Source organism: Trachypithecus francoisi, unplaced genomic scaffold (genome assembly GCF_009764315.1).
Source record: "Trachypithecus francoisi isolate TF-2019V2 unplaced genomic scaffold, Tfra_2.0 Contig00090, whole genome shotgun sequence".
Taxonomy (NCBI): domain Eukaryota; kingdom Metazoa; phylum Chordata; class Mammalia; order Primates; family Cercopithecidae; genus Trachypithecus; species Trachypithecus francoisi.
The window spans coordinates 404,773-429,399 of NW_022680471.1; the positions used below are offsets into that span (position 1 = coordinate 404,773).

The window sequence follows — 24,627 nt, forward strand, 5'->3', positions numbered from 1 at the left end:
CCTGGGGCTCCGCTGAGCACACAGGCTCCTCCTCGGTGTGGGGGGCTCTTCCTGCCCAGGGTGAGCCTGTAACCAGCACAGCCCTGAGCACCTGAGTCAACACCAGACGGGCAGGGCCCCAGGTGAGGACTGTCACAATGGGCCAGGGTGAGGGTGCCCCTCGGCACAGGCGGCCGTGTGCGGGTCCAGACGACAGGCTCCTCCTGGGCCTCCTGCTGAGGACACGCCACTTACCCACCTCCCTCTGTCAGGGCCATTGTCTGACTCTGGATTCAGGGTTGGCCGATGCGTTCTGGATTCTTTCATTGTCCTTCACGTCTGCACTGCCTGGTGGGGACCGACCCTGTAGAAACCTCCCGTCAGCACCCAGCGCCCGGCGCTGCTTTCTTCCCTTCCCTTCCTTTCGTCCTGGGCTTTCTGACTGTGGTGGAGCTGGCTGTGTGTGCGGCTTGTTTTTAACCCCTTCGGTGACAAGAGCTCCGACTACAAACCCCAGTGCTGATGGGGCCCATGCCAGGGGTAGGGGTGCCAGAAGGCTGCTCCCTGGTGCCACACTGCAGACCCCTCGGTGCTGATGGAAGGCCCAGCAGGGGAGAGCCACCTACCCTGGCAGTGAGCAGGTGGGCAGAGGGAAGATGTGGAGGGTGGAAGGGAGAGTGCTCTGTTCTAGGAAGTCCTTGGAGACCCCTGCGTGGGTACCTTGGGCTCCCTCCAAGTGTTGCAATGGGAGCAGCACTGGAGCCCATGCGATGGCGGTGTCCACACCCACCAGCACCTCCGCCGGGCAGGCTGGCAGAGGCCTGAGCTCAACCTCGGTCCTGGGTGTGGGCATTTCTGCAGGTTATGATGGGGGGGCTCTGAGGGGGAGCCAAGAAGGGATTCCCCCCACCAAAAGCCTTCAGGGGTTCAAGTGGCCCCAAGGACGCAGCTCTAGAAATCAACAGGGTGACCCCAAGTTTCCCACAGAAATGCTAAGGACTCATAAGCACAGAAGCAAGGGGATCCCTGTGTGGCCGGACTCCAGAGTCATGGTTGTGTAGAGCCACTGTCACTAAGACCACGGGGGCCCAGGTGAGCCAATGGCCACACGAACCGTCGAAGGGGGAAGATGCAGAAACGGACCTCATGCCTGTGGACAGTTGGGCTTCGACCAAGGAACAAAGTCCATTCAATGGAGAAACGGGTATTTCCAGTGCCAGGGCAACTGGACATGCATCTGCAAAGGGATACACCTCAGCTCCTGCCTACTTCACACCATACACCTAAGTCAATTTGAGGCCAGGTGTGGTGGCTCATGCCTGTAATCCCAGCACTTTAGGAGGCTGAGGGGGGCGGATCAGTTGAGGCCAGGAGTTCGAGACCAGCCTGGCCAACATGATGAAACCCCGTCTCTACTAAAAATACAAAAAGACTAGCTGGGCATGGTGGTGCACGCCTGTAGTCCCAGCTACTTGGGAGGCTGAGGCAGGAGAATCGCTTGAACCCGGGTGGCGGAGGTTGCAGTGAGCTGAGATCCTACCACTGCACTCCAGTCTGGGTGACAGAGCGAGACTCAGTCAAAGAAAAAAGTAAAAGATAAAGTTTCTAGAACTTTCATCGAACTTTTAGAACGTAAGAGAGTGTCTGTGTGAACAGGGATAGGCAAAGATTTCTTAGTGGGGGCACAAAAGCACTAGCCGTGAAAGAGAAATTGATCCACTGTGCTTTCTCAGAATGAAAAGCTTCTGCTCATTGTAGCGGAGGAAAAACATTTTTCTCGACCCTCATAATTTTTTTTGTGTGTGTGATGGAGCCTCACTCTGTTGCCCCGTCTGGAGTGCAGTGGTGTGATCTTGGCTCACTGCAACCTCCGCCTCATGGGTTCAAGCGATTTTCCTGTCTCAGCCTTCTGAGCAGTTGGGATGACAGGCGCCAACCACCACACCCTGCTACTTTTGTATTTTTAGCTGAGACAGGGCTTTGCCATGTTGGCTAGTCTAGTCTTGAACTCCTGGCCTGAGGTGATCCACCTGCCTCAGCCTCCCAAAGTGCTGGGATTATAGGTGTGAGCCACCGCGCCTGGCCCTAAATTCTTAGTTGGAATAGATTTTATGTTTTATAATGTGCAAGTGTAAATGGTTTTGTGGTTTTTATTTTGGTGTCTATAGAAATTCAAATGTTTTTGCATGTTCATCTTGTATCCTACAACCTTGCTGAACTCATTTCATTAATTCTAGGAGTGGTTTTTGTTAAATCTTTGTTTAAAAACAGATTTTAACAAGAGAAACAAACAGAAGTTTATGAACATGCATATTTCACACGGGAGAACCCACAGAATGAGTCGTTCTCCAAGAGATGACTTTGAATTCCAGCTTATGTAGCATCTTCAACCAAGGACAGTACATTTTTGGAGAAGTGGCAAGGCAGAGGAAGACTTTGAGTCCCAAGAGCTGGCAGCTTGTGGGAAGGCAGAGAATGGCAGATGGAGGCGAGTTGGGGAAGCTTGCTTGTGTAGATGGTGTTAGGCCGTTCTTGCTTCACTCTAGAGAGATACCCAAGGCTGGGTAATTTATAAAGAAGGGAGGTTTCATTGGCTCACGGTTCTGCGGGCTGTGCAAGCATGGTGCCAGCATCTGTTCAGCTTTTGAGGAGGCCTTGGGAAATTTGCGATCACAGTGGATGGCAAAGTGGGAACAGGCACTTCCCATGGTGACAGTGGGAGCAAGAGAGAGGGGGAGGTGTCACATGCTTTACACAAGCAGATAGCATGAGAACTCGCTTATCACCAAAGCGATAGTGCCAAGCTATTCATGAGTTATCAGGCCCCATGATCCAATCACCTGCCCCACCTGCCCCACCTGCCCCACCTCCAATGCTGGGAATCACATAATCACCTTCCCCGCCTGCCCCATCTGCCCTACTGATATTTTACAACAGTCATCACTGTCTTAGTTCCAGAACTTTTTCATCCACTGAAACCCCATACTCAATGCCGGGAATCACATTGCGGTGTGAGATTTGGAGAGGACAAACATCCAAACCATATCATAGATTCTTCTGGTATCATCTTCAGGCCAAAAAGAATCCAGTTGTTGTCAGTGATTAACCTTTGTTCCTGGCAGAGAGGGGAAGTGGGATATATTTTGATATATTTTGTCATCATAAAAAGGAAAAAGTCACAGGATCAGATCGATTGATGCAGAAAAAGCATTTGACAAAACTCAGTGTCCATTCACAATAAGAACTCTCAGAGAAACAGAAATAACAGGAGCTTTCCTCAGCGTGATAGGGAGCATCTACCAAAAACATGCAACTAATGCAAACGACTGGATATTTCCGCCTAAGATCAGAAATGAAGCAAGGATGTCCACTCCCATGACTGGGATTCAACTTAGTACTGGAAGTGTTAGCCGGTGCAATAAGGCAAGGCAAGGAAATATAGGCACATAGGCTGGAAAACAAGGAATCAAACCATCCCCATTTACAGAAAATATAATTGGCTTTGAACAAAAAAACAAAGATTTAACAAAAGCCACTCCTAGAATTAATGAAATGAGTTCAGCAAGGTTGTAGGATACAAGATGAACATGCAAAAATATTTGAATTTCTATAGACACCAAAATAAAAACCACAAAACCATTTACACTTGCACATTATAAAACATGTATAGGACTTGTATGCTGAAACTATGAGACACTGTTTTTAAAAAAATCAATGAAGGTTTTACAAAATAGAGAGGCATACAATGTTCATGGATCAGAAAATTCAGCATCACAAGATGTCAAGTTTCCCCAAGCTGATATATAGGTTTAATGTAATTCCTATCAGAATCCCAGCAAGATTTTTTTTTTTTTTTTTTAAGACAGAGTCTGACTGTGTCTCCAGGCTGGAGTGCAGAGGGGCGATCTCAGCTCACTGCAACCTCCACCTCCTGGGTTCAAGTGACCCTCCTACTTCAGCCTCCTGAGTAGCTGGGACTACAGGAGCACACCACCACGCCCAGCCAATTTTTGTATTTTTAGTAGAGACAGGGTTTCACCACGTTGGCCAGGATGGTCTCAATCTCTTGACCTTGTGATCTGCCCGCCTTGGCCTCCCAAAGTGCTGGGATTATAGGTGAGAGCCACTGCTCCCAGCCCAGAATCCCACCAATATATTTTTAATAGATAGAAACAAAATTATTCTAAAATTTATATGAAAAAATCAAAGAAACTAGAATAGCTAAAACAATTTTGAAAAATAAGAATGGGCTGGGTGTGGTGGTTCACATTTGTAATCCCAGCACTCTGGGAGACCCAGGCAGGCTGATCACCTGAGGTCGGGAGTTCAAGACCAGCCTGACCAATATGGTGAAATCCTGTCTCTACCAAAAATACAAAAATTAGCCGGGTGTGGTGGTATGCACCTGTAGTCCCAGCTACTTGGGAGGCTGAGACAGAATAGCTTGAACCTGGGAGGCGGAGGTTGCAGTGAGCCAAGATTGCACTGCTGCACTCCAACATGGGTGACAGAGAGACTCAAATGAAAAAAAAAAAAAAAAAGAAAAAGAAGAATGAAGTGACGAATCAGTTTACTAGGTTTCAAGATTTATTATATAGCTACAGTAATCAAGACTGTGTGATATTGGTAAACAGACACATAGATCAATAGAACCAAAGCAGAGAACCCAGAAATAGATCCTTACAAATATGCCCAACTGCTTTTTAATTAATTAATTTGTATTACAAATTCACATAACATGAAATTTACCATTTTAACCATTCAAAAGTTTAAAATTCTGTGGCAATTAGTACATCATGATATTGTACAACAGTCATAACTGTCTTAGTTCCAGAACTTTTTCATCCACTCTAAGTGAAAACCCCATACTCATTAAACAGTCACTTCTCATTTCCCCTTCTCTCCAGCCCCTGGAAACCACCAATTTGTTTTCTGTCTCTACAGATTTGCCTATTCTTTTTTCTTTTTTGAGATGGAGTCTTGCTCTGTCGCCCAGGCTGGAGTACAGTGGCTGGATCTCAGCTCACTGCAAGCTCCGCCTCCCAGGTTTACGTCATTCTCCTGCCTCAGCCTCCCGAGTAGCTGGGACTACAGGCGCCCACCACCTCGCCTGGCTAGTTTTTTGTATTTTTTAGTAGAGACGGGTTTTCACCGTGTTAGCCAGGATGGTCTCGATCTCCCGACCTTGTGATCCGCCCGTCTCGGCCTCCCAAAGTGCTGGGATTACAGGCTTGAGCCACCGCACCTGGCCAGATCTGCCTATTCTGTGTATGTCATATAAATAAATCATACAATGTGTGGCTCTTTCATGTCTGCTTACTTAGCATAGTGTTTTTGAGGTTCATCCACATTGCAGCAAGCATCAATACTTCATTCCTATTTACAGCTGAGTGATATTCCATCATATGGCTATACCACATTCTACGTATCCATTCTTCTGTTGATGGACTTCTGGCTTGCTTCTACCCTTTAGCTGTTGTCAATGGTGCTGCTCTGAACGTTTGTGTACAAGTTTTGCTTGAATACCTGCTTTCGTTTCTTTTTGGTGTATCCCCAGAAGTGAAATTGCTAGTTCATAAAATGATTCTATATTTAATTTTTTGAGGGACTGCCAAACTGTTTTCTGCGGTGGCTGCACCACTTTCTGTTTCCATCAGCAACTATGGGGATTCCAGTTTTTCTATGGTCTCACCAACACGTGTTATTTTCTGTTCTTTGATAATAACCGGCCGGGCGCGGTGGCTCAAGCCTGTAATCCCAGCACTTTGGGAGGCCGAGGCGGGCGGATCACGAGGTCAGGAGATCGAGACCATCCTGGCTAACACGGTGAAACCCCGTCTCTACTAAAAAATACAAAAAACTAGCCGGGCGAGGTGGCGGGCGCCTGTAGTCCCAGCTACTCGGGAGGCTGAGGCAGGAGTATGGCGGGAACCTGGGAGGCAGAGCTTGCAGTGAGCTGAGATCCAGCCACTGCACTCCAGCCTGGGCGACAGAGCAAGACTCCGTCTCAAAAAAAAAAAAAAGATAATAGCCATCCTAGTGGGGGTAAAATGGTATCTCATTTTATTAAATCTGCATTTCCCTAATGATTGATGATGTTGAGCATCTTTTCATGTCCTTATTGGCCATTTGCCTATCTTCTTTGGAGAAATGTCTATTTTAGTCCTTTGCGCAGTTTTCAATTGGATTGTGTAAGAGTTTTCCATATGTTCTGGATGTCAGACCCTTATCAGATATGTGATTTTTCAAATATTCGCCAGGGGGATTTTCACTCTCCTGACAGTGTGCTTTATTGTATAAATATTTTATTGTATTGTATTTTATTCTGAGATGGAGTTTCACTCTTGTTGCTGAGGCTGGAGCGCAATGGCGAGATCTTGGCTCACTGCAACATCTGCCTCCTGGGTTCAGGCGAATCTCTGGCCTCAGCCTCCCGAGTAGCTGGGATTACAGGTACCCACCACCACGTCTGGCTGATTTCTTGTAGTTTTAGTACAGATGGGATTTCATCATGTTGGCCAGGCTGGTCTCCAACTCCTGACCTCAGGTGATCCACCTGCCTTGGCCTCCCAAAGTGCTAGGATTACAAATATGAGCCACTGTGCCTGGCCTATAGAAACACTTTAATTTTGATGAAGTCCAATGTATTTATGTGATGTTTTTGGCATCATATCTAAGAAAATACTAACAAATCCATGTCATGAAGATTTAGCTCAATGTTTCCTTGTAAGAGTTCTGTAGCTTTTACTTTTCTATGTAGGTTTTGGATCCATTTGATTTACTGCCTAACTAACTTTTGACAAAGATATAAAAGAAATGTAACGGAAGAAAGACAACCTTTCAACAAACTAGATACCCATGGAGTGGGGGCAAAGAGTCTCAGCCGGGGTCTCACATCTTCCGTAAATACTAACTTGGAAGGGATCACAAAGATTTAAATGTAAATGTAAAATTATAAAACATTTAGAAAAAAACATAGGAGAAAATCTTCAGGATCTAGGGCTAGGCAAAGAATTCTTAGAGTTGACTCCAAAAGCACAAGAAAATAAATGTAAAAGGAAAAGTTGATAAACTGGATTTCTTCCAAACTGAAGGCTGGCCTCGTAACTGAAGCATATGCTCCTGCTACACCCAACACTGGGCTGGTGGGCTAACCGGATGGAAAAATATGTTTATCCAAGTATGGCCTGAGGTCTCCAGAGGCCATTCTGTGCCCTGCTGCAGGCAACACCTGTTGTCATCCCTTCCTCCTAATTTTAGGCTTCCTGCTATTTACAATCCCTGGACAATGGGCTGTTGACTCTGGGATCAAAACAGAAAAGCAGGTGGGCCCCACGGTGGGCTGTGCAGTTCCAGATGGGTGTCCTGCCCAACCCCAGAGCATTGCTCTCTCCAGGGCATTTGACCTAGTGCCCCAGTGACTTCATGTCCTGCTGCTGACAGCGCACCGACCCCCAAAGTCACTCTTTGCATCTGTAGGAGCTTTGGTCCGTTCAGCATGACCAGACTGGAGAGGGAGGAGAGAGGCAGGGTGGGCAGCAAAACCAGAGTGACTCAGAGTGTGTGACACTCAGCGTGAGAGGCATCTCGGTCCACCGTGCTCCTGCAAGAAAATCCTTAGACCAGGCAATTATAAACAGTAGAAATTGGCCAGGTGCGGTGGCTCACGCCTGTAATCCCAGCACCTTGGGAGGCCGAGGTGGACAGATCACGAGGGAGGCTGAGACAGGAGAATCACTTGAACCCGGGATGCGGAGGTTGCAGTGAGCCGAGATCACGCCACTGCACTCCAGCCTGGGCAACAGGGTGAGACTCCATCTCGAAAAGAAAAAAAAAAAAATTGAAATTTATCATTCACAGTTCTAGAAGCTGGGAAGTTCAAGATCAAGGCGCCACGTCTGTTGAGGGCCTGTTGCCTTTTTCCTGGTTCCTAGATGGCACCTTCTACACATCCTCACATGGAGGAAGGGGCCCCGGGGCTGCCTCAGGCCCCCCTCCTTTTTTTTGAGACAGAGTCTTGCTCTTTCGCCCAGGCTGGAGTGCAGTAGGGTGATCTCAGCTCACTGCAACTTCTGCTCCCAGGTTCAAGTGATTCTCCTGCCTCAGCCTCCTGGGTAGCTGGGATTACAGGTGTGCCACCATGCCCAGCTAATTTTTGTATTTTACTAGAGATGTGATTTCACCATGTTGGCCAGGCTGGTCTCGAACTCCTGACCTCAGGTGATTCACCAGCCTCGGCCTCCCAAAGTGCTGGGCTCATAGGCATGAGCCACTGTGCCCAGCCATCAGGCCCCTTTTATACAGGCAGTCATCTGTTCCTGAGGGCAGAGTCCTCGCAACCTAATGACCTCACAAAGGTCCCACTCCCTACTACTATCACCTTGGGAGTGAGACTATAACGTAAGAATGCTGGGGGGAGACCAACATTCAGTACATAGCTGGTGGGCTTCGGCGGGGCAGAGGGCAGGGCTCTGTTCTCCCAGGGCCTGTCCACTGAGAGGGCCCCAGCCCATCCACTGGGTCATTTGGTAAGACTGCAAGGCAGATGGTCAATTCTGCAAGAAAAGAAGAAAAAATCTGGCACCACAGTCCCCTAGTTCACTGAGAAAAGCGACTCTCTCTGGACACATACCCACAGTGGGATGCAGTGGAGAGGCCAGACCAGGGAACCTGAGGCCCAACAAGTGGGGCAGGTTTGAGACAAGACTAGTAGGAGGGGAGGGGGCAGGGGGTTCCCCCCAACCCAACGCCCTTGGCTGAGCAGGGGTGCTTCTGAGCTCACCGGTGCTCAGAGCTGCCTCCCCGGCTTGGACACCTGTGTGGAATGGCCGTCCCGCCCTCAACAAGCAGAGGCAACTTCCTCTCTACAGTGAGGAAATTGAGGCCTGGTGAGGAAGCTGGTGGGCAGGAGCGTGCTAGGGTCCTCACAAAGTGTCCTGAGGGGACCCACACCTCCCTTGATGCCAGACCACCTGGCCAGGCTGCAGGAGCAGGGCCCAGGGCCTCCAGGAACCAAGGCCTTGCCAGGGCTCCACATCCCCCGAGGCCATCCTGACTCAGACTCCTGGCCTCTGGGAGCCTGGCCCTTCCAGGGAACTACAGGGGATGGAACCTGCAGCTAGAGCAGGAGAGAAGGCATGGAGTCCAGGCTTGTCTGAGGGGCAAAGGCCAAGCCCCCTCCAGCCCCTTCCCTGCTCTGCCATTAGGACCTGGCTCCTCCCGACTTCCGTACACATCACATAGGCAGCGTCCCCCCTCTTTGCAGGCTGAGAACATCTGACGTGACCTGGGCACCTGAGGGGCACCCAGCACAGCCGGAGCATGGACCTGGAAAACCTGTGTTCTTCCGTGCATCAAGGTCTGAGTCATGGTTCTGCCCCTTAGCAGCTTCGTGACTCTGGCCAAGCTCCTCCCTGCAACGGGCCTCAGTTTCCACATCGTGGATGGCACTAATCACGATGAAACAACCTGTGGAGACCGTTCTGCTGATGGAGTGAGCAGAATCACGAAGCTCTCAAGGCCTAGCCCAGGGCGTGGCAGGCCCGCAGGTGTCCAAGGGAAAAGCACGGATGTGGGAGAAAGGGCTGCCGGGCCCTCCCCGCTCCAGTCGAGGACATGGGGCTCAGGGATAGAGCCCGATACTGTCCCAGAGCTCTGCTGCCCAGGCGCCTCTTGGGGAAAGTGAGACTCAGTCTCACAAAGGCATCAGCCCCACTGAAGACAGGCCGATCCCCCAGTTCCTCACTCCGCTCCTGGGGTCTGTGTCACCAGGGCCTCCTCCAGGGAGCCTTGGCAGCTCCAGATCCCCCGCGGGCAAGGGGCTGGGACGGAAAGCCCCACGGCACGGTGGAAAGTCCAGAATTCTACAGCGGCCTCTTTGTTAACCTCCATGCAAGAGGCTGGGGGACGCCTGCCCACAGGGGTCAGGCCCCAGCCTGATGACACAGGTGCACCCGCAAAGATTTCAGGTCTTTTTAAAAAAGTGAAGTGCAGACTTGGATCTTGCTTTGCAGTTTTTAATTCCCCTTTAACTATCTCTCGGCTAAGGCATCCATTGACTCACTTAACCATCTGGGGAGAGAAAAGCCACCAGGTTGCAGGGAGTGACTTCAGGGCAGGATGGCCTCAAAGGAGAGAAGAAAGCCGAGTTGCCGGGAGCAACAGTTACTGGTCATCCCAAAGCTGAGTGCACTGGTTCCCTGGCACACAGGGACTTTTATGCATGAACTGTGGAGCCCGTGGGCCCGAGGGTTGCCATTGAACTTCATGTTAGTAGCTCTCCCCACGCAAGAGCCTGCCCCCGGATGAGCAAGGAGAATGGGGGTGTTGCAGGAGCAGGCAGGGATCCCGTGCAGAGCTGGGCTTCTGTACGACTTCCGCTTGCGCTTACTTAAATATTTTTGCTGTAAATACAGAACTGCAGGGGAGAGGGCAGGAAACCCAGCGAGCAGCAGCCTGGCCTGGCTGGGGACAGGATGTGCCTGTTGGAGCGGGGACTGGCAAGGCAGGCAGGCAGGCGGGGGGCTTCCCTCTCGGGGTCTTCGGAAAGCGCAGTGCGGGGAGTGAGAGAGCACACTCCACACGCCCAGGCATGGGCAGCGAGAGGGCCCTGCTCCCAGCTCAGAGCTCCCAGGACATTCCACACAGGAGCCAGCCTGTTCCGACCCTGCACTGCCTGATACTCCACAGCCACCACTCGCTTTCTGAGATGGACCCCCTCCCCCACAGCTCCCCACGACGTCCCCAGCACCTGACCCCAGGCTGACCACCTCAGTCACCACCTCTGGCCCCACCTTCCTCCCCAGGTTTGTTCCCAAACACCCCCAGAGTCTTTTCCAGACGTGCAGAACGCTCAGGGGGACCCTGGGCCTGGAGGCGGTAGGAGAAACCGAGACCGACCGCCGGTCTGGAGAAGAGGTGCCCGCCGCTCCCCATCCTGGACTCTGGCTGCCCAACAGCAAATGGCACGCCTGCCCACGTGGGACTCTTGGTGACATCTCTCACTGCATCAGTTATCCCCTCAGCCCAGTGCTGCCCAGATTCAGCCTTCCTGGTACCTTCGCCACCGTTCAGCCCTTACCCTGCTGGTCAGGTCATTCCCTTCTCCCACTCAGTGGGAACACTTGTGCCCAGAGTCCTCTCGTCTCTGCAGCCTGCACACAGGGCCTGCCTCCCTGGCTGACCACAAAGACAAGGGGACTGTGTTACCAAGGCCTCCCACTGAGGCCACCCTACTCCAGGCCATGCCTGCGCGGCCGCCACAGCCTCAGCATCATTGCAGGCCCCGGGCCTCTGCACCTGCTCCTGCTTCATTGGGGGCACTGTCCCCACCCATGTCCACCTGGGACCTTTGGCTCCTGCCCACTGCAGCTCCCCTCCAGGACACCTTCCCAGATGCCCCTGGAAGCTCCTGTCCAGGCCACAGCATCCCTCAGCCTCTGTCACTGGTCCTAGGAAGATCCCTAGGGAGCTCTCCCTCAGGACCACACTCAGGAGCCCCGTTGTGGGGCCAGCCATCTTCCTTCTAAAGCACCTGGAGGAAGGAAGTAGGGGGTCAACGTGAGCCTCAGTCCCCAGGCGAATGCACCCCTTTTAAAGATTAGGGAACTGAGGCTCAGAGAAGGAAAGGGCTTGCCTGGCATCACACAGCCAGCCTAAGATGGTGAAGTCAGGAGCCTCCCCGGCGACGCCCAGGGCTGCTGTATGTCTCCTCCATCAGACTGGGCCTCCATCCGGCTCCTCCCACAGCCCCAGGCGGGCCCGAGTAGGGGCTTTCAGCTTGCGTGGAGGTCCCCCAGGGACACCACCCCAATCCAGCCTCCATGGAGGTTCTTGCCGGCCACTGGGAGGGGGCACTGTACCCCGGGCAGCCCCTGCCAGGGCCCTGAGGCCCGAGCCTCCCTGCCGAGGGTACCTGTCCCGGCTTTGCCCCATTCGAGCAGGGCCCTCGGGGAGGCAGGACAGGGCCACATTGGGAAGTGAGAGGCCTCTAAGTCCCGCGCAGAGCAAGTCTCCGTCCCCAGCCCCCGAAGCAGCTGCCCTGGTGGGTGAGTCAGGCTGGTCCGGAGACTTCCCAGGAACGAGGGAGGGAGAGCAGCGCCTCCATCACAGGGAAGCGTCCCCGCGGGAGGCTCTGGCCCTGATTGGGCGCCGGGGCGGAGCGGCCTTTGCTCTTTGCGTGGTCGCGGGGGTATAACAGCGGCGCGCGTAGCTCGCAGACCCAGGGAGACGGGCGGGCGCACGGCCGGCGCGGACGCCCCACAGCCCCGCCCGGACCCGAGGCCAGGCGAGGGGCTGCCAGTGTCCCGGGACCCACCGCGCCCGTCCCAGCCTCGGCTCCCCGCGCTGACCCCATGGCGGCGGACGCAGCCCTGCGCCGGCTTCTGAGGCTGCACCGCACGGAGATCGCGGTGGCCGTGGACAGCGCCTTCCCACTGCTGCACGCGCTGGCCGACCACGACGTGGTCCCCGAGGACAAGTTCCAGGTGGGCCCCCGCCCGCCCTCCACGGCCCCCAGGCCCTGTGAGTCAGGGAGAGTCCCCAGGGAAGTTCCAGGAGGACCCCGCCCCATGCCTCCGCCCCTCCAGATCCCCAGGCCCCTCCAGGCTTCCCCAACTCCCTCCGGGCAAGGAGCCAGGGCGTCCCTGAGGACAAGTTAGAAGTTGGTCCCCTTCCCCCAGCCGTCCCCACACCCCGCCCCAAGCCAAGGGAATGGCCTCCAGGTTCCCCCAGTCCCACCCTCAACGCCCTACACCACCACCTGACCCCACCACAAGCCAAGGAGATAGGCGCCGAGCTGCCCAGGTTGCCAGCACCTCTGACTGGGAGCTCCACCCTCTAGTCGTGGTGGAGATGGGCAGGCCGCAGGGTGTGGGGGACCACGCATGGCAGGGACCCTCATACCACCCACTGCAGGAGACACTTCGTCTAAAGGAAAAGGAGGGCTGCCCCCAGGCCTTCCACGCCCTCCTGTCCTGGCTGCTGACTCAGGACTCCACAGTCATCCTGGACTTCTGGAGGGTTCTGTTCAAGGACTACAACCTGGAGCGCTATGGCCGGCTGCAGCCCATCCTGGACAACTTCCCCAAAGGTGGGTCCTGGTGGGCCTGGCCATGCTGGGGGCCTGGGGCAGCTGCTGTCACCTGCTCAGCCCAGCTGGACTGGAACCAGAGTGGTGTTTGAGGAGCCCGTGGGTGATGTCCCAGGACCATCTTGGATCCTAAGAGGCAAAGGGGCCAGGCCTCACCCACCTGGCTAGGGTGTCCAGTTTCTGGGCCCCCCCTCCCCCTGGAGAAAACCCTGAGATTGGGACCCTGCTCCTGCCCCTGAGCTGCAGATGTGGACCTCAGCCAATCCCGGAAGGGGAGGAAGCCCCCGACCATCTCCAAGACTTTGGTACTACCACCCAGACTCCCCACCAAGAGGAAGGCCTCAGAAGAGCCTCGAGCTGCCGCGCCAGCAGCCCTGACTCCAAGGGGCACCTCCAGCCCAGGTACCCCACAGGGGAAGCCAGCCAGGATCTCCAGTCTTCCCCGGGAGCCCATGCCCCTCCCCACCCAGGCTCCCACCCACTGGGCGTGGAGCCAGCCTGCCTGGGGCTGCGGGGGTCTCCTCTGGGTACTAGACCAACACACTGGACCAGCCTCTCAGCTCCCTCCTGCTTGAAGGGTGCCCTCCCCAGGGCTGGCAAAGTGGGCAGGTGGGTTTCATTTCCTTTAACTGATGAGAAACCAGAGCCTGGCAAAGGGAATACCCAGCACTGGGCCCCCTCCACCCCTCCCTCCTCCGGCCCCTGCCCACCAGCACTCACCCCCACCGAGAGGGGGGGCCAGGCTGCCCCCAGCTCCCCCGTTCAGGTTCTCAACTGAAGGCCAAGCCCCCCAAGAAGCCGGAGAGCAGCGCAGAGCAGCAGCGTCTTCCACTTGGGAACGGTGAGTGGGGCCCAGTGGGAGCGCCTCCCTTCTGCCTGGCCAGGGGCAAGGGGTCAGGGGTCAGAGCAGGGCCTGCCCTCTGAGACCCTGTCCTAGGGGCTGGGGACATGCTGGCCTGGTGTGTCATTCCAAGGGCCTAAGCTGCACCACCAGACCCAGGAAGGGGACACCTTGGGTCCAAGCATGATCTTGCCAGTCGCCCCTGCCCCCACTGCACCCTCGTTCTGGGACCCCTTCTCAGGCACTTCTCTGCCCATCCACTCCCTGTTCTTCAGGACCAGTCCAGACATGGCTTTCTCCAGAAAATCATCCCTGGTCCCCAGCTGCATGCAGGCTGAATCCTTCCTGTCCCCTTCTCCTTCCTTCCCAGGGCACTGGACTCCAGAGACCCCCTATGCCCACTGCTGTCCTCCCTGAGGGCAGAGCCTAGGGACTCTGTGTCCCTCCCAGCACAACACAGGGCCCATGCCATGGCGGGGGCTGGTCATTGGGCATTCCTTCCTCTCCACTGTGCCAGCTCTGCTGACACTGCCACCCCCAGCACACGCACACATGGGCGCACACACGAACACACACGTTCTCATGTCTCTGCCCTTACCTGTGGGCTGTCTGCATGAGGCGGGGCTGGGTTCCCTCCTTGGCCTGCCCTGGCTGGAAGGAAAGGGCCCTGCAGCCCTGTACTGCCTGCTCCTGGCATAGAGTTTGTGCTCGGGAACTGTCTTCCCCATGGGTGACCCCAATGGGTGCTCCCTTTCCCAGGGATTCAGACCATGTCAGCTTCAGTCCAGAGAGCTGTGGCCATGTCCTCTGGGGATGTCCCGGGAGCCCGAGGGGCCGTGGAGGGGATCCTCATCCAGCAGGTGTTTGAATCAGGTAGACGCTGTGGCGGGGAGATGGGACTGACGGGGAGACCCAGGCTCCAAGATGGAAGGAGGATCGCGCCCCTCTGCACCCCTCCGTGCCCCCCTCCACGGCCCTCCACGCCCCTCTGCGCCCCTTTGCACCCTGGTGGTCCCACAGCAGGTGGGGCTGTCGCTCATGTAGCCAGAGTTTCTGCCTGTGGTTCTGATGACTTTGGAGGAGGAGGGTGGGCACTGAAGTCTCCCTGTCGGGGCACCTTCTGCAAGGCCGGTGGTCCAGGCCCACACCCCAGCCCGGGATGCGCTGCACCCCCAGTCACCTCCATCCATGTGCATGGGCCCTCCTGGGCCATGGGGCTGCATCCTTAGAAAGTTCTGTCTGTGCTGCTGAGACCCTCCAGGGTGTCTGCACTCTTCAACCAGGACAGCCTGCAGGGTCCTCACCCCCCATTCCCTGGCCAGCCTGCAGCATCCTCGTCCCCCATTCCCTGGCCAGCCACTGACCCCATGCAATCACCAGTGCCATCTGACCAGGGCACAGCAGGGCTGCTGGTGGCAGACCCACCGTGCCATCGGGCGTTCCATCTACAGTCCCTGCCACGGCGTCTCCTCGGTGCTGGGCATGGGCTGGGAACACCAGGCACAGCCAGGGCCCTGGTCTTGCACTTCTGGGTGGTCCCAAGGCCCACTGTATTACTTCCTAAGGCTGTTGGATCAAATGGCACAAACTGGGAAGCTTGAAATGGCAGAAATGCCAACATCAAGGTGTCTCGACGCCACACTCCCTCTGCAGGTTGCAGGGAAGAATCCTTTCTTGTCCCTCCCAGCTGCTGGTCATTATGGGGGTATCTCTGTGCCCCTTGTTCCTGGGCTCAGGGTCCCACCACTCCAGTCTCTGCCTCTGCGGTCTCACAGCCGTCTCCCATGTGTCCTCTTTACAAGAGCACCAGTCATTGAACTTATGGTCCAGTGTGACCTCATCTTAACGACTCACATCTATAATGACCCCAATTCCAAGTAAGGACACACGCCGAGGTTCTAGGTGGACGTGAACTTTGGGGGACACTATTGAACACCCTGGTATAGACCCGGGACAGTCCCCGGGCCCCAGACTCGACTGGGGTGGGGGCGGGCTGGAGGAACGCAGGCTGTGGGAACTCCACCTGTCTCTGCCAGACCCCAGTCCGGGGCCTACATGACTGCCAAGGCAGGTCCTGCTGGGTAGGTGAGCCAGGACCAGCCGGCATCTCCTCCCAGGGGGCTCCAAGAAGTGCATCCAGGTCGGGGGGGAGTTCTACACTCCTGGCAAGTTCGAAGACCCTGGTGGTGGGAAGAACAAGGCCCGCAGCAGTGGTGGTCTGAAGCCTGTGGTTCGAGCTAAGGGAGCCCAGGGCGCTGCCCCGGTAAGCACCTGACCCTCCCTGGGGAGCCCGGCTCTTGCTGCACCCCCACCCCAGGAACAGCATTGCCTCTGGGGGAGTGGCTCTGCTGGGGGGCTGGCGGCTGCTGCTGAGAGACACCTGGTGCCACAGCCATGTGCACCCTCGCTGCTCAGGCTGCCATTGCTGATGCCCCTCTTCCTTGCAGGGTGGAGGTGAGGCTAGGCTGGGCCAGCAGGGCAGGGTTCCCACCCCTCCGGCCCTCCCCAGTGACCCCCAGCTCCACCAGGTAATGCCCTAGACCACAGGAGGGGCCCCTGTTTGCCCTTGCACCCCTCGGGTGGGTCCTGCTACCTCTGCCTTCACCTGGGCACTCAGGGATGAGCACTGGGGCCTGAGCCCCTCCCACAGGGCAGAGCTCCTTTTCTCTAACAGACAATATTTTCTCTTGATAATATACAATTGTAGTATTTTAAATAAGTTAGAGAAAGTGAGGTCCTCTCAGGCTCTTAAAAGCACAGCGTTTGGTCCAGGCTGTACGCAATGCTCTCAGCTGGGCCCATGGGTGGGCCGGGCACCCCTGCTACAGCCAGGAGCTTGAGGGTCCACTGGGAATGCCAGGCTCGTCCTTGGTCTCCAGCATGGTTTCCTGATGGGGTAGAAGCAGTGTGGTGGGTGCCTGCCATGGTGGGTTACAGATCTTGACCACTTGGCACCAAGGGCTCTGTGTGGCCCTGGCACTTAGGAGTGACAGGGCCCAGTCCTGCCCTGCAGGGGCATCCAGGCTGGCAAGTGTCTGGGGGATTGTTAGAATAAGTAAGGTCATTGCTGTGCAGGACCAGCCTAGTCTGGCTGTCTGGAGGGATTCTGGAGGAGGTGGTACCTGGGAGACCCCTGAAGGCACAGCAGGCACCATCCAGGCAGGGCACAAGGAGGGTGGGGGCTGCGGGTGGAGGATTCAGCAGGTGCTGAGGTCAGGAGAGACCTCCCTGGGCCTGGCCCCACTGCCTTGTGAGGAAGGGTGCATGTGGTGGGTGTGCAGTCCCAGGGCCCCTGGAACACAGCGGCCCGTGAGAAACCGGGTTTTCTTCCCGGGAGGGATGGCCCTGAGGGATGTCCATTAGAGACCGGATGGATGGGGAACAGGTGGTCAGGGCGGAATTTCAGGCCCTGGTAGCATGGGAGCAGGGCAGAGACTGGGGAGTTCAGGTACCCAGAGATGCTGGGGGAGCTGTTTTGGGAAGGAGGTGGCTCTCAGGAGGGTGCTGCCCCCCAGACCAGTCTGCATGGGCGTCTCTTGCCTGTGCCAGAAGAACGAGGATGAGTGTGCTGTGTGCCGGGACGGCGGGGAGCTCATCTGCTGTGATGGCTGCCCTCGAGCCTTCCACCTGGCCTGCCTGTCCCCTCCACTCCGGGAGATCCCCAGGTTAGCCTGCACCTCTGCCAGCGCAACCAGGTCACCCCAGTTCACAGCCACCTCCACCCACTGACCCTGAAGGGAAGCCCCCCCCAGGCTCTCCCATCCATGATGGAAGGGGGCTCTGAGTCAGGTCACTGGGCCATGGGGCCAGGGCCTGGGGTTTTCCCACCCTGCTGCCTGCCTCCCAGCCTGGCCACACCGGCTGCCCAGCTGGGCCCCTGAGGGCAGCAAAGCAGAACAGAGGCCCCGGGTGAAGATGCCGCCCTGTCCAAGCTCATCCCAGGCTGCAGCCCATGCCCCCATGGGTAGCCGGCCCCCACCCCCAAGCCCCGCCCCAGAGTCCCACCCCAGACAGAGGCCACAGAGCTGCGCCCCCAAGGGCAGGTGGGAGCTCATCCACCAATGCACAGGACCCCGGGCTTAGTGGGGGCGGGAGGCCTCCCCTGTGTTCACATCCCAGCACTCCCTCCCCACAGCCCACCGAGCCCTGCCCTCACTCCAACCCCACAGGATGTGGCAGTCTGTGGGAGGAAGAGCTCTGGGAGGAGTGGGGACTCACGTTCAGGCGAGGTTCTGCCCTAGCCCCTGAGTGGCCGTCACCAGGCCCCCTCTCAGCCTCTTGCGTCATCACTAGAATAAGGGGCGCAGCCAGGGGCCTCGCTCGGCTCCTTCTGAAGCCGTCCTCCTTGCTGTCTCTTCCTGCCCTTGATTGCCTCCCATTCTGCTGGGTGCCATTCCCCTTAAGGAAACGGGGTGGGTCCCGGGACATAAACAGTCAGCTTAGGGGGCCCCCGGCAGGGCCCAGCCCTGAGAGGAAGGCAGAGCCACTGTGGGCTCGCAGGTGTTGGGGATTCCTGGGGTTCATCAGAGAGCACGCCAAGGGGACCCTGATTGCGCTGGCCAGGGCCACCCCATTAAGGGTAAATGTCCCCCTCGGGGCTCTCCCTTCCTGTGTCTCTGCCCATCTCCCTGCTGTGCCTCGGTTCCCCCTCCGTAAAAGGACATGGTGCGGCGGAGCCTCCGAGCCCCACCCGTGGGTTTGGGGATCTGTCACCCGCTGTCTTGTTCTGCATGTCTCTGACTGGTGGACGCACGAGCAGTGGGACCTGGAGGTGCTCCAGCTGCCTGCAGGTGACAGTCCAGGAGATGCAGCCCCGGGCAGAGGAGCCCCGGCCCCAGGAGCCACCCGTGGAGACCCCGGTATGGCCATGCCCCCTTCTAGGCCGGGGCACCCCTCCTGTCTGTCTGTCCCCTGGAGTCCTGTGGGACAGGCCTGTCCCAGCTGTAGCACTGTGCCCCTCATGCCCATGCCTGGTCCTTGTGGTCCCCTGCGGTGGAGCCCCCATCATGGTTCCTATAGGCCGAAACCCAGCTCTCCTGGCTGCAGATCCACCCCTGGGGAGGCACTATGAGCATTGATTACGGCCCTGGAAGATGTGCTCATCGTTCTGCTGCTGTGAAGACAGGAGGGCTACTGTGCACAGGCCCAGTGTTCCCTCTGACAGCCCTGAGGGCCAGGGGGCCCCTCGTGTGTAGACAGGGGAGGAGGGAGGACCACAGAGCCTGCCACAGGCCTTTCCCACTCAGTGTGGACGCCTTCCCTCGCCGGCCCGCCGCCCCCACCTGTTGCCCCAGGTTTCAAGGTCCCAGCAGTCACTGACTCCTGGGTGGTGCCCGGCAGGTGCCCACTGCCCCTCTGATGCTGACCCTTGGGTTCCAGCTCCCTCCGGAGCTTAGGTCGGCGGCAGAGGAGGTGAGAGGTCCACCTGGGGAGCCCCTAGCCGGCATGGACACGGCTCTTGTCTACAAGCACCTGCCGGCCCCGCCTTCTGCAGCCCCCCTGCCAGGGCTGGACTCCTCGGCCCTGCACCCCCTACTGTGTGTGGGTCCTGGGGGGCAGCAGGTGAGCGGGGAGTGCAGGTCAGGATGGGCTCTTCAGGGAGCCCAGGACCTACATGGCGGATGAATTCACCTGAAACAGGAGGAGAGGGAGGCCAGACGAGACAGGGAGGCACAGGGCTTGGGGCTGTGGGGGGAGCGTGGGGGGCTTCACGGAAAAGGGGAGGCTCCTAGACCTCCACTCCAGCTCCTGGCCCTGGGTATTACTGCTTCCCTCATAAGGCAGGACAATGAAGCGGGGGATGGCCCAGCGCACATGGGAGCCCGCTCCGCCCTGCCTCAATTCCCTTCACTGCAGTCCTGTGGGCACCGCCCTTCAGGAGACTCCTGCACTCAGCCCCAAAGGAGGCAAGGCCGGGCCGGCCAAGTGGGAGAGAGGTGTGGGCACCAGGCTTGCCTGAGGGTGCTTGGGTCTCCCCTGCCTCCTGGGGATGGGACTGGTCCCGCTGTCCTGCAGCCTTGGCCGCACCATGAGGCTTCCCACTTGCGCCCAGACTTGCTGTCCAGCCCTGGGGGGTCCCAGGGGAGAGCACAGAGGGCTCGGGTTCAGCTACGTTTCCCCCTGGCCCCCCATGTCACCCCACGGGGTCGCCTCCCACAGAGTCCAGCTCCTGGCGCGCGGTGCGGGGTGTGCGGAGATGGTGCGGACGTGCTGCGGTGTGCTCACTGCGCTGCCGCCTTCCACTGGCGCTGCCACTTCCCGGCGGGCACCTCCCGGCCCAGGTGAGTGTGGTTGGCATGGAGGCCCAAACCCACACCCACACCATACAGCTCAAACCACACCCCATCCACACCCTACACCCTATACTCATCCCACACCCCCCACCCACCCCACCCCACACCCTACACCCCACCCACACCCTTCACCCCACCCCATAACCTGCACCCCACCCCACCCACACCCCCCACCCACACCCTGCACCCCACCCACACCCTATACCCCACCCACACCCTATACCCCACCCACACCCTTCACCCTACTCACACCTAACACCCCACCCGATAACCTGCACCCCACCCACACTCCACACCCTCCACTCCCACCCACAGCCCCCACCCCCACCCTGCACCCACACCCGACACCCACATCCCACACTTCAAACCCACATCCTATACCCCACACCCACATCCTACACCCCACACACCATACCCACACCCTACACTCCACAGTCACATGCCACTACACTCCCACCCACACCCTACACCCCACCTCATATCCTGCACCTCACCCACACCCCACAGCCACACCCCACCCCACACCCCACACTCCCACCCCATAGCCCCCACTGACACCCTGCACCCCACTCCCACCCCACACTCCCACCCACACCCTACACCCACCCCACACCCTACACCCCACCCAGACCCACCACTCCCACTCTCCACCCACACCCCACACCCCTTCCTCACATCCCACACGCCATCCCCCACTCACCACCCATGCCCACACCCCACACCCAACACCACCTCCCAGCACCCCATACTCCATACCCTGGAGGTGGCACTCCTGCTACCCCCAAGCCTGGCAGCCCCTCATCCTCTGCTGCAGGACGGGCCTGCGCTGCAGATCCTGCGCAGGAGACATGACCCCAGCCCCTGTGGAGGGGGTGCTGGCTCCCAGCCCCGCCCACCTGGCCCCCGGGCCTGCCAAGGTCAGTGCCACAGGAATCCTCCATGAGTGCTGGTGGTGGGGGTGGGGGACCCCTCGGGTTAGGGTAGGGGGAGCACATCTCAGGGCAAATCCTGGGTGTCAGCTTCGAGGGTTTGCACCATACGCACTGACCATGTGCTCATTATCTGTAGACAGTAATGTTTCTTTAAACCTAATTATTTTTGGCAACTTAAATATAGTTAAAAGGAAGCTCCCTCCAGGGTTGGTGACTGACATCACGGTTGGTTGTGTGGCCGCCTCACAGCACAGGCCTGAGAGTCTCACCAGGGTGCCCTGGTGGGGTGAGGGGAGAGCAGGAGTGCCAGGCGTGCAGGAGCAAATCCCCATCCCGTCTGACCCCTCCAGGCTGTCTCACCCGCAGTCCTCCCTAGGGCCAGGATCCACCCCACTGTGTGGCCGGAGCCTCTCAGACAGGCAAAGCAACCCTGGGTCCAGCCAGCAGCTCTTCGTTTCCTCCTGCTCTGCTGTCAGACAGGACCTAGGTGGTGGGGAGACCCCTGACTGCTGGGGCGGCCTGGCTTGCCCTGGAGCTGGGTGTGGGGGCAGCCTGAGTCACTGCTGCAGGAGCCTCTAGGGGTGGTGGCCTCTTGCCCTGACTGTCTCCAGCAGAGGCCTCCTGAGCACATCCCAGCCACTGAGGAGCCTTTAGGGATCCTGGGGTGATTACATGTCCCACTGCTCCACTGGCCCACTCACTTTCCCAGCTCTGCCTCCACCCCGTATACACCGTGTGGTGACAGGCCACCCTGGCATGGTACTCCCAGGCAGGTGACGGGCCACCTCGGCATGGTACTCCCTGGGCAGGTGACAGCCTGCCCCAGTATGGTGCTCCCCAGGAGGGTGACAGCCTGCCCCAGCGTGGTACTCCCCAGGCACGTGACAGGCTGCCCCGGCGTGGTGCTCCCCAGGTACATGACAGGCTGCCCCGGCGTGCAGGCTCTGGCCTGGCATTGGCACAAGCCTCAGACCAAGCCCTGCTCTTGGGGCTTTTGTGGAACAGTGGCATGGCCCACAGCTGTCACTGTCCCCTTCCTTCTAGAAGCCTCCCTCCTCACACCACCCACCTGGAGTCGGGGCCCAGCCAGGCCTCTGCAGATGCCCCTCCCCAACCCCAGGCAGCTTTCTTGCAGCTGCTCCTGCAGCGGGTACCTCGTCATTAACCTACTGGGTTCTGTCTTTGAACAGCAGTGGCCTCTTTGTTCTCATTGTGGTGTGAAATATAACGCTATGTTAGAGGAAAAGTTCTGGCTGGCCTTGGCCCCTCCCCAGCCTGCCCCCTTTCCCCAGGGTGGTTGGGTGTGCTCCCAGACCCCGTCCTGAGCAGGTCTCCCACCCACTGGCAGCATCCTTAGGACCAGGGAGCATCCAGGGGCTTCCCCCTCCAGACTGGACAGCCCCTCCCTCAGCCACGCAGGGCTGCAGGGCCTTGCAGCGCCAGTGTTCACCCGAGTGGAGGAGCTGGGATGTGGCTGTTTGGGGCTACCAATGGGCAGTTCCACAGGGTTCAATTTAATATGGTCTCCTCTTTGCTGGGGGTGCCCGCCTGGGGACCTTCCCTCACTCTGGCCGCTCACCCATGGCGTGGGCTGGCCCTGGTGGTGTTTGTCAGGGGCGGGGGTGGCATGGACCAGGCACTTTCCTCTCTGGGTCTCAGACTTCCCCTCTCAGAGTGGGACTTCCTTGCTGGTTCCCTGAGCCCCCTCGTTTTCCCCAGGAGGCCACACAGTGTGGAGGCTGTCTGGGGCTGTGGGCAGCTGGCCGTGGGCAGTGAGCAGGACCCTGGGCAGGCAGCCCCAGCCCCATCATGCCCACGTAGCCCTGTGTCCTCACCCCCAGTGGAGCTGGGTGTAAGAATTCCCATCTCAGTGTGGGGGGGATATACCGCCGTGGCCCCTAGGCCCTGCGGCCTCTGTGTCCCCACCAGGGCTGTGGGAGTGGGAGTTGACCTCTTCTCTTTCCTGAGTTCCAGGATGACACTGCCAGTCAGGAGCCCACTGTGCACAGGGATGACCTGGAGTCCCTTCTGAGCGAGGTAATGCCTCCCCTGGCCTCGGCTGCACCTGCTGCTCCTCCACTCCCCCTCCCCTGCCTCAGCCGGCACCCAGGCCCCCCCTCTGGGCACACTGAGGACTGCCAGCCCCCGCTGCTCCTGAGCCATGGAAACTCAGGCTGTCCCTGTGCCACCAACCAGGAGCCCCAGTGCTGCTGAGCCCCTGGCACCCCCCACAGGAGCCCCCCAGCCCCCCACAGGAGCCTCAATCCTGCTGAGCCCCTGGCATCTCCCCACAGGAGCCCCCCCGGCCCCTGCCCAGGCAGAAGCCCAGTGCTGCTGAGCACCCCCAGCCCCTTCCCGACAACAACTCCCACACGGCCCCTTGCCCAAGGGCCTGGACCCTGGCAGGCAAGGCTCGAGCACCAGGCCCAAGATCCACTTTCCCAGGGAGGGTGGGGTGTGGGAGTGGGGGGGTCCCGGGCCCCGTTCCTCTGAGAGTTGCTTGCGCCTCCCAACTCAGGACTCTCTAAGATGGGCAGGTAGAATCTGTGGGCAAAATGTGACTTTTAAAGCCTCTGTCTGTTTTTGGCAAGAGGATAAGCTCCTCCAGCCTCCACAGGTTCTCCTGTGTCTGGCGTGGCACCTGGGGGTCCCAGCTGACCATGGAGCAGGGGTCCTGCCCTGTGCAGTGGCCATGCCCCACACACCCTGACCATGCAGATGTCTGTAGAGCCCCAGGGCCTGAGAGTGGGCCAGGGGACCCAGAGCTGGGTAATGGAGCTGCCCCTCTGGACGGGGTCCCCGGATATAGCTGGAGAAATAAGGGTCAGGCTTACAGCCTCTCCAGGGTGGCGGCCTTATTCCATTATTCTGCTGGCATCGTGGGGCCTGTGGGAACATCCTGTGGGAACATCAGGCTCCTGAACAGAATGAGAAGCAGCTGGCCCTGACCCCTGACCCCGAAGGAGCCACCCGAGGAGGCAGAACTGCCATGAACTGCCATGGGGCTGTGCTCTGGGCTTACAGGATGCGGTGAAATGCACAGGACGGGGTCCTCCTCTGACTGGCCTGTGCGGTGGGGCCTCGGGCCTCAGTTTCCCCTCCTTTGAATTAGAGGGAAGGTTGGATGATTCTGTGGCTATGGCGGGGCGCCCCTGGAGGTTCTCACAGTTGCTCTGTCCCGCAGCACACCTTTGACGGCATCCTGCAGTGGGCCATCCAGAGCATGGCCCGCCCGCTGGCCGAAGCGGCCCCCTTCCCCTCCTGACCCTGGACGCCCGGGACACGCAGCTCTGATGGGAGGGCGCCGAGAAAGGCACCGCCTCCCTCAGCCCTGGAAGCCGGCCGGCTGGGACCAAGAAGGGGACAGTGCCACGTCTTGTCAGTCCTCGGCTGTAAACACAGCCCTGTGTTTGTGGGGACGCCAGCCATCATGTGCCTGGAAATTAAAACCTGTGGTTTCGAGATGCTTGTCAGTGGGGGCATTTGTTTGGG

The 24,627-nt window shown here is 58.0% G+C and overlaps 1 protein-coding gene across 1 annotated transcript; it reads left to right on the forward strand.

Annotated features, from left to right (window-relative positions):
- Nucleotides 1–445: 445 nt before the first annotated feature.
- Nucleotides 446–24,600, forward strand: AIRE (autoimmune regulator). The gene is made up of 15 exons (XM_033229388.1): nucleotides 446–620; nucleotides 9,245–12,464; nucleotides 12,895–13,069; nucleotides 13,316–13,471; nucleotides 13,836–13,910; nucleotides 14,670–14,783; nucleotides 16,028–16,173; nucleotides 16,358–16,438; nucleotides 17,460–17,575; nucleotides 18,670–18,769; nucleotides 19,290–19,472; nucleotides 20,070–20,191; nucleotides 21,018–21,120; nucleotides 23,110–23,172; nucleotides 24,320–24,600. The coding sequence occupies exons 2-15, from the start codon at nucleotides 12,333–12,335 to the stop codon at nucleotides 24,398–24,400; spliced, it is 1,647 nt and encodes a 548-aa protein (XP_033085279.1). The 5' UTR covers nucleotides 446–620; nucleotides 9,245–12,332; the 3' UTR covers nucleotides 24,401–24,600.
- The last annotated feature ends 27 nt before the right edge of the window (nucleotides 24,601–24,627 follow it).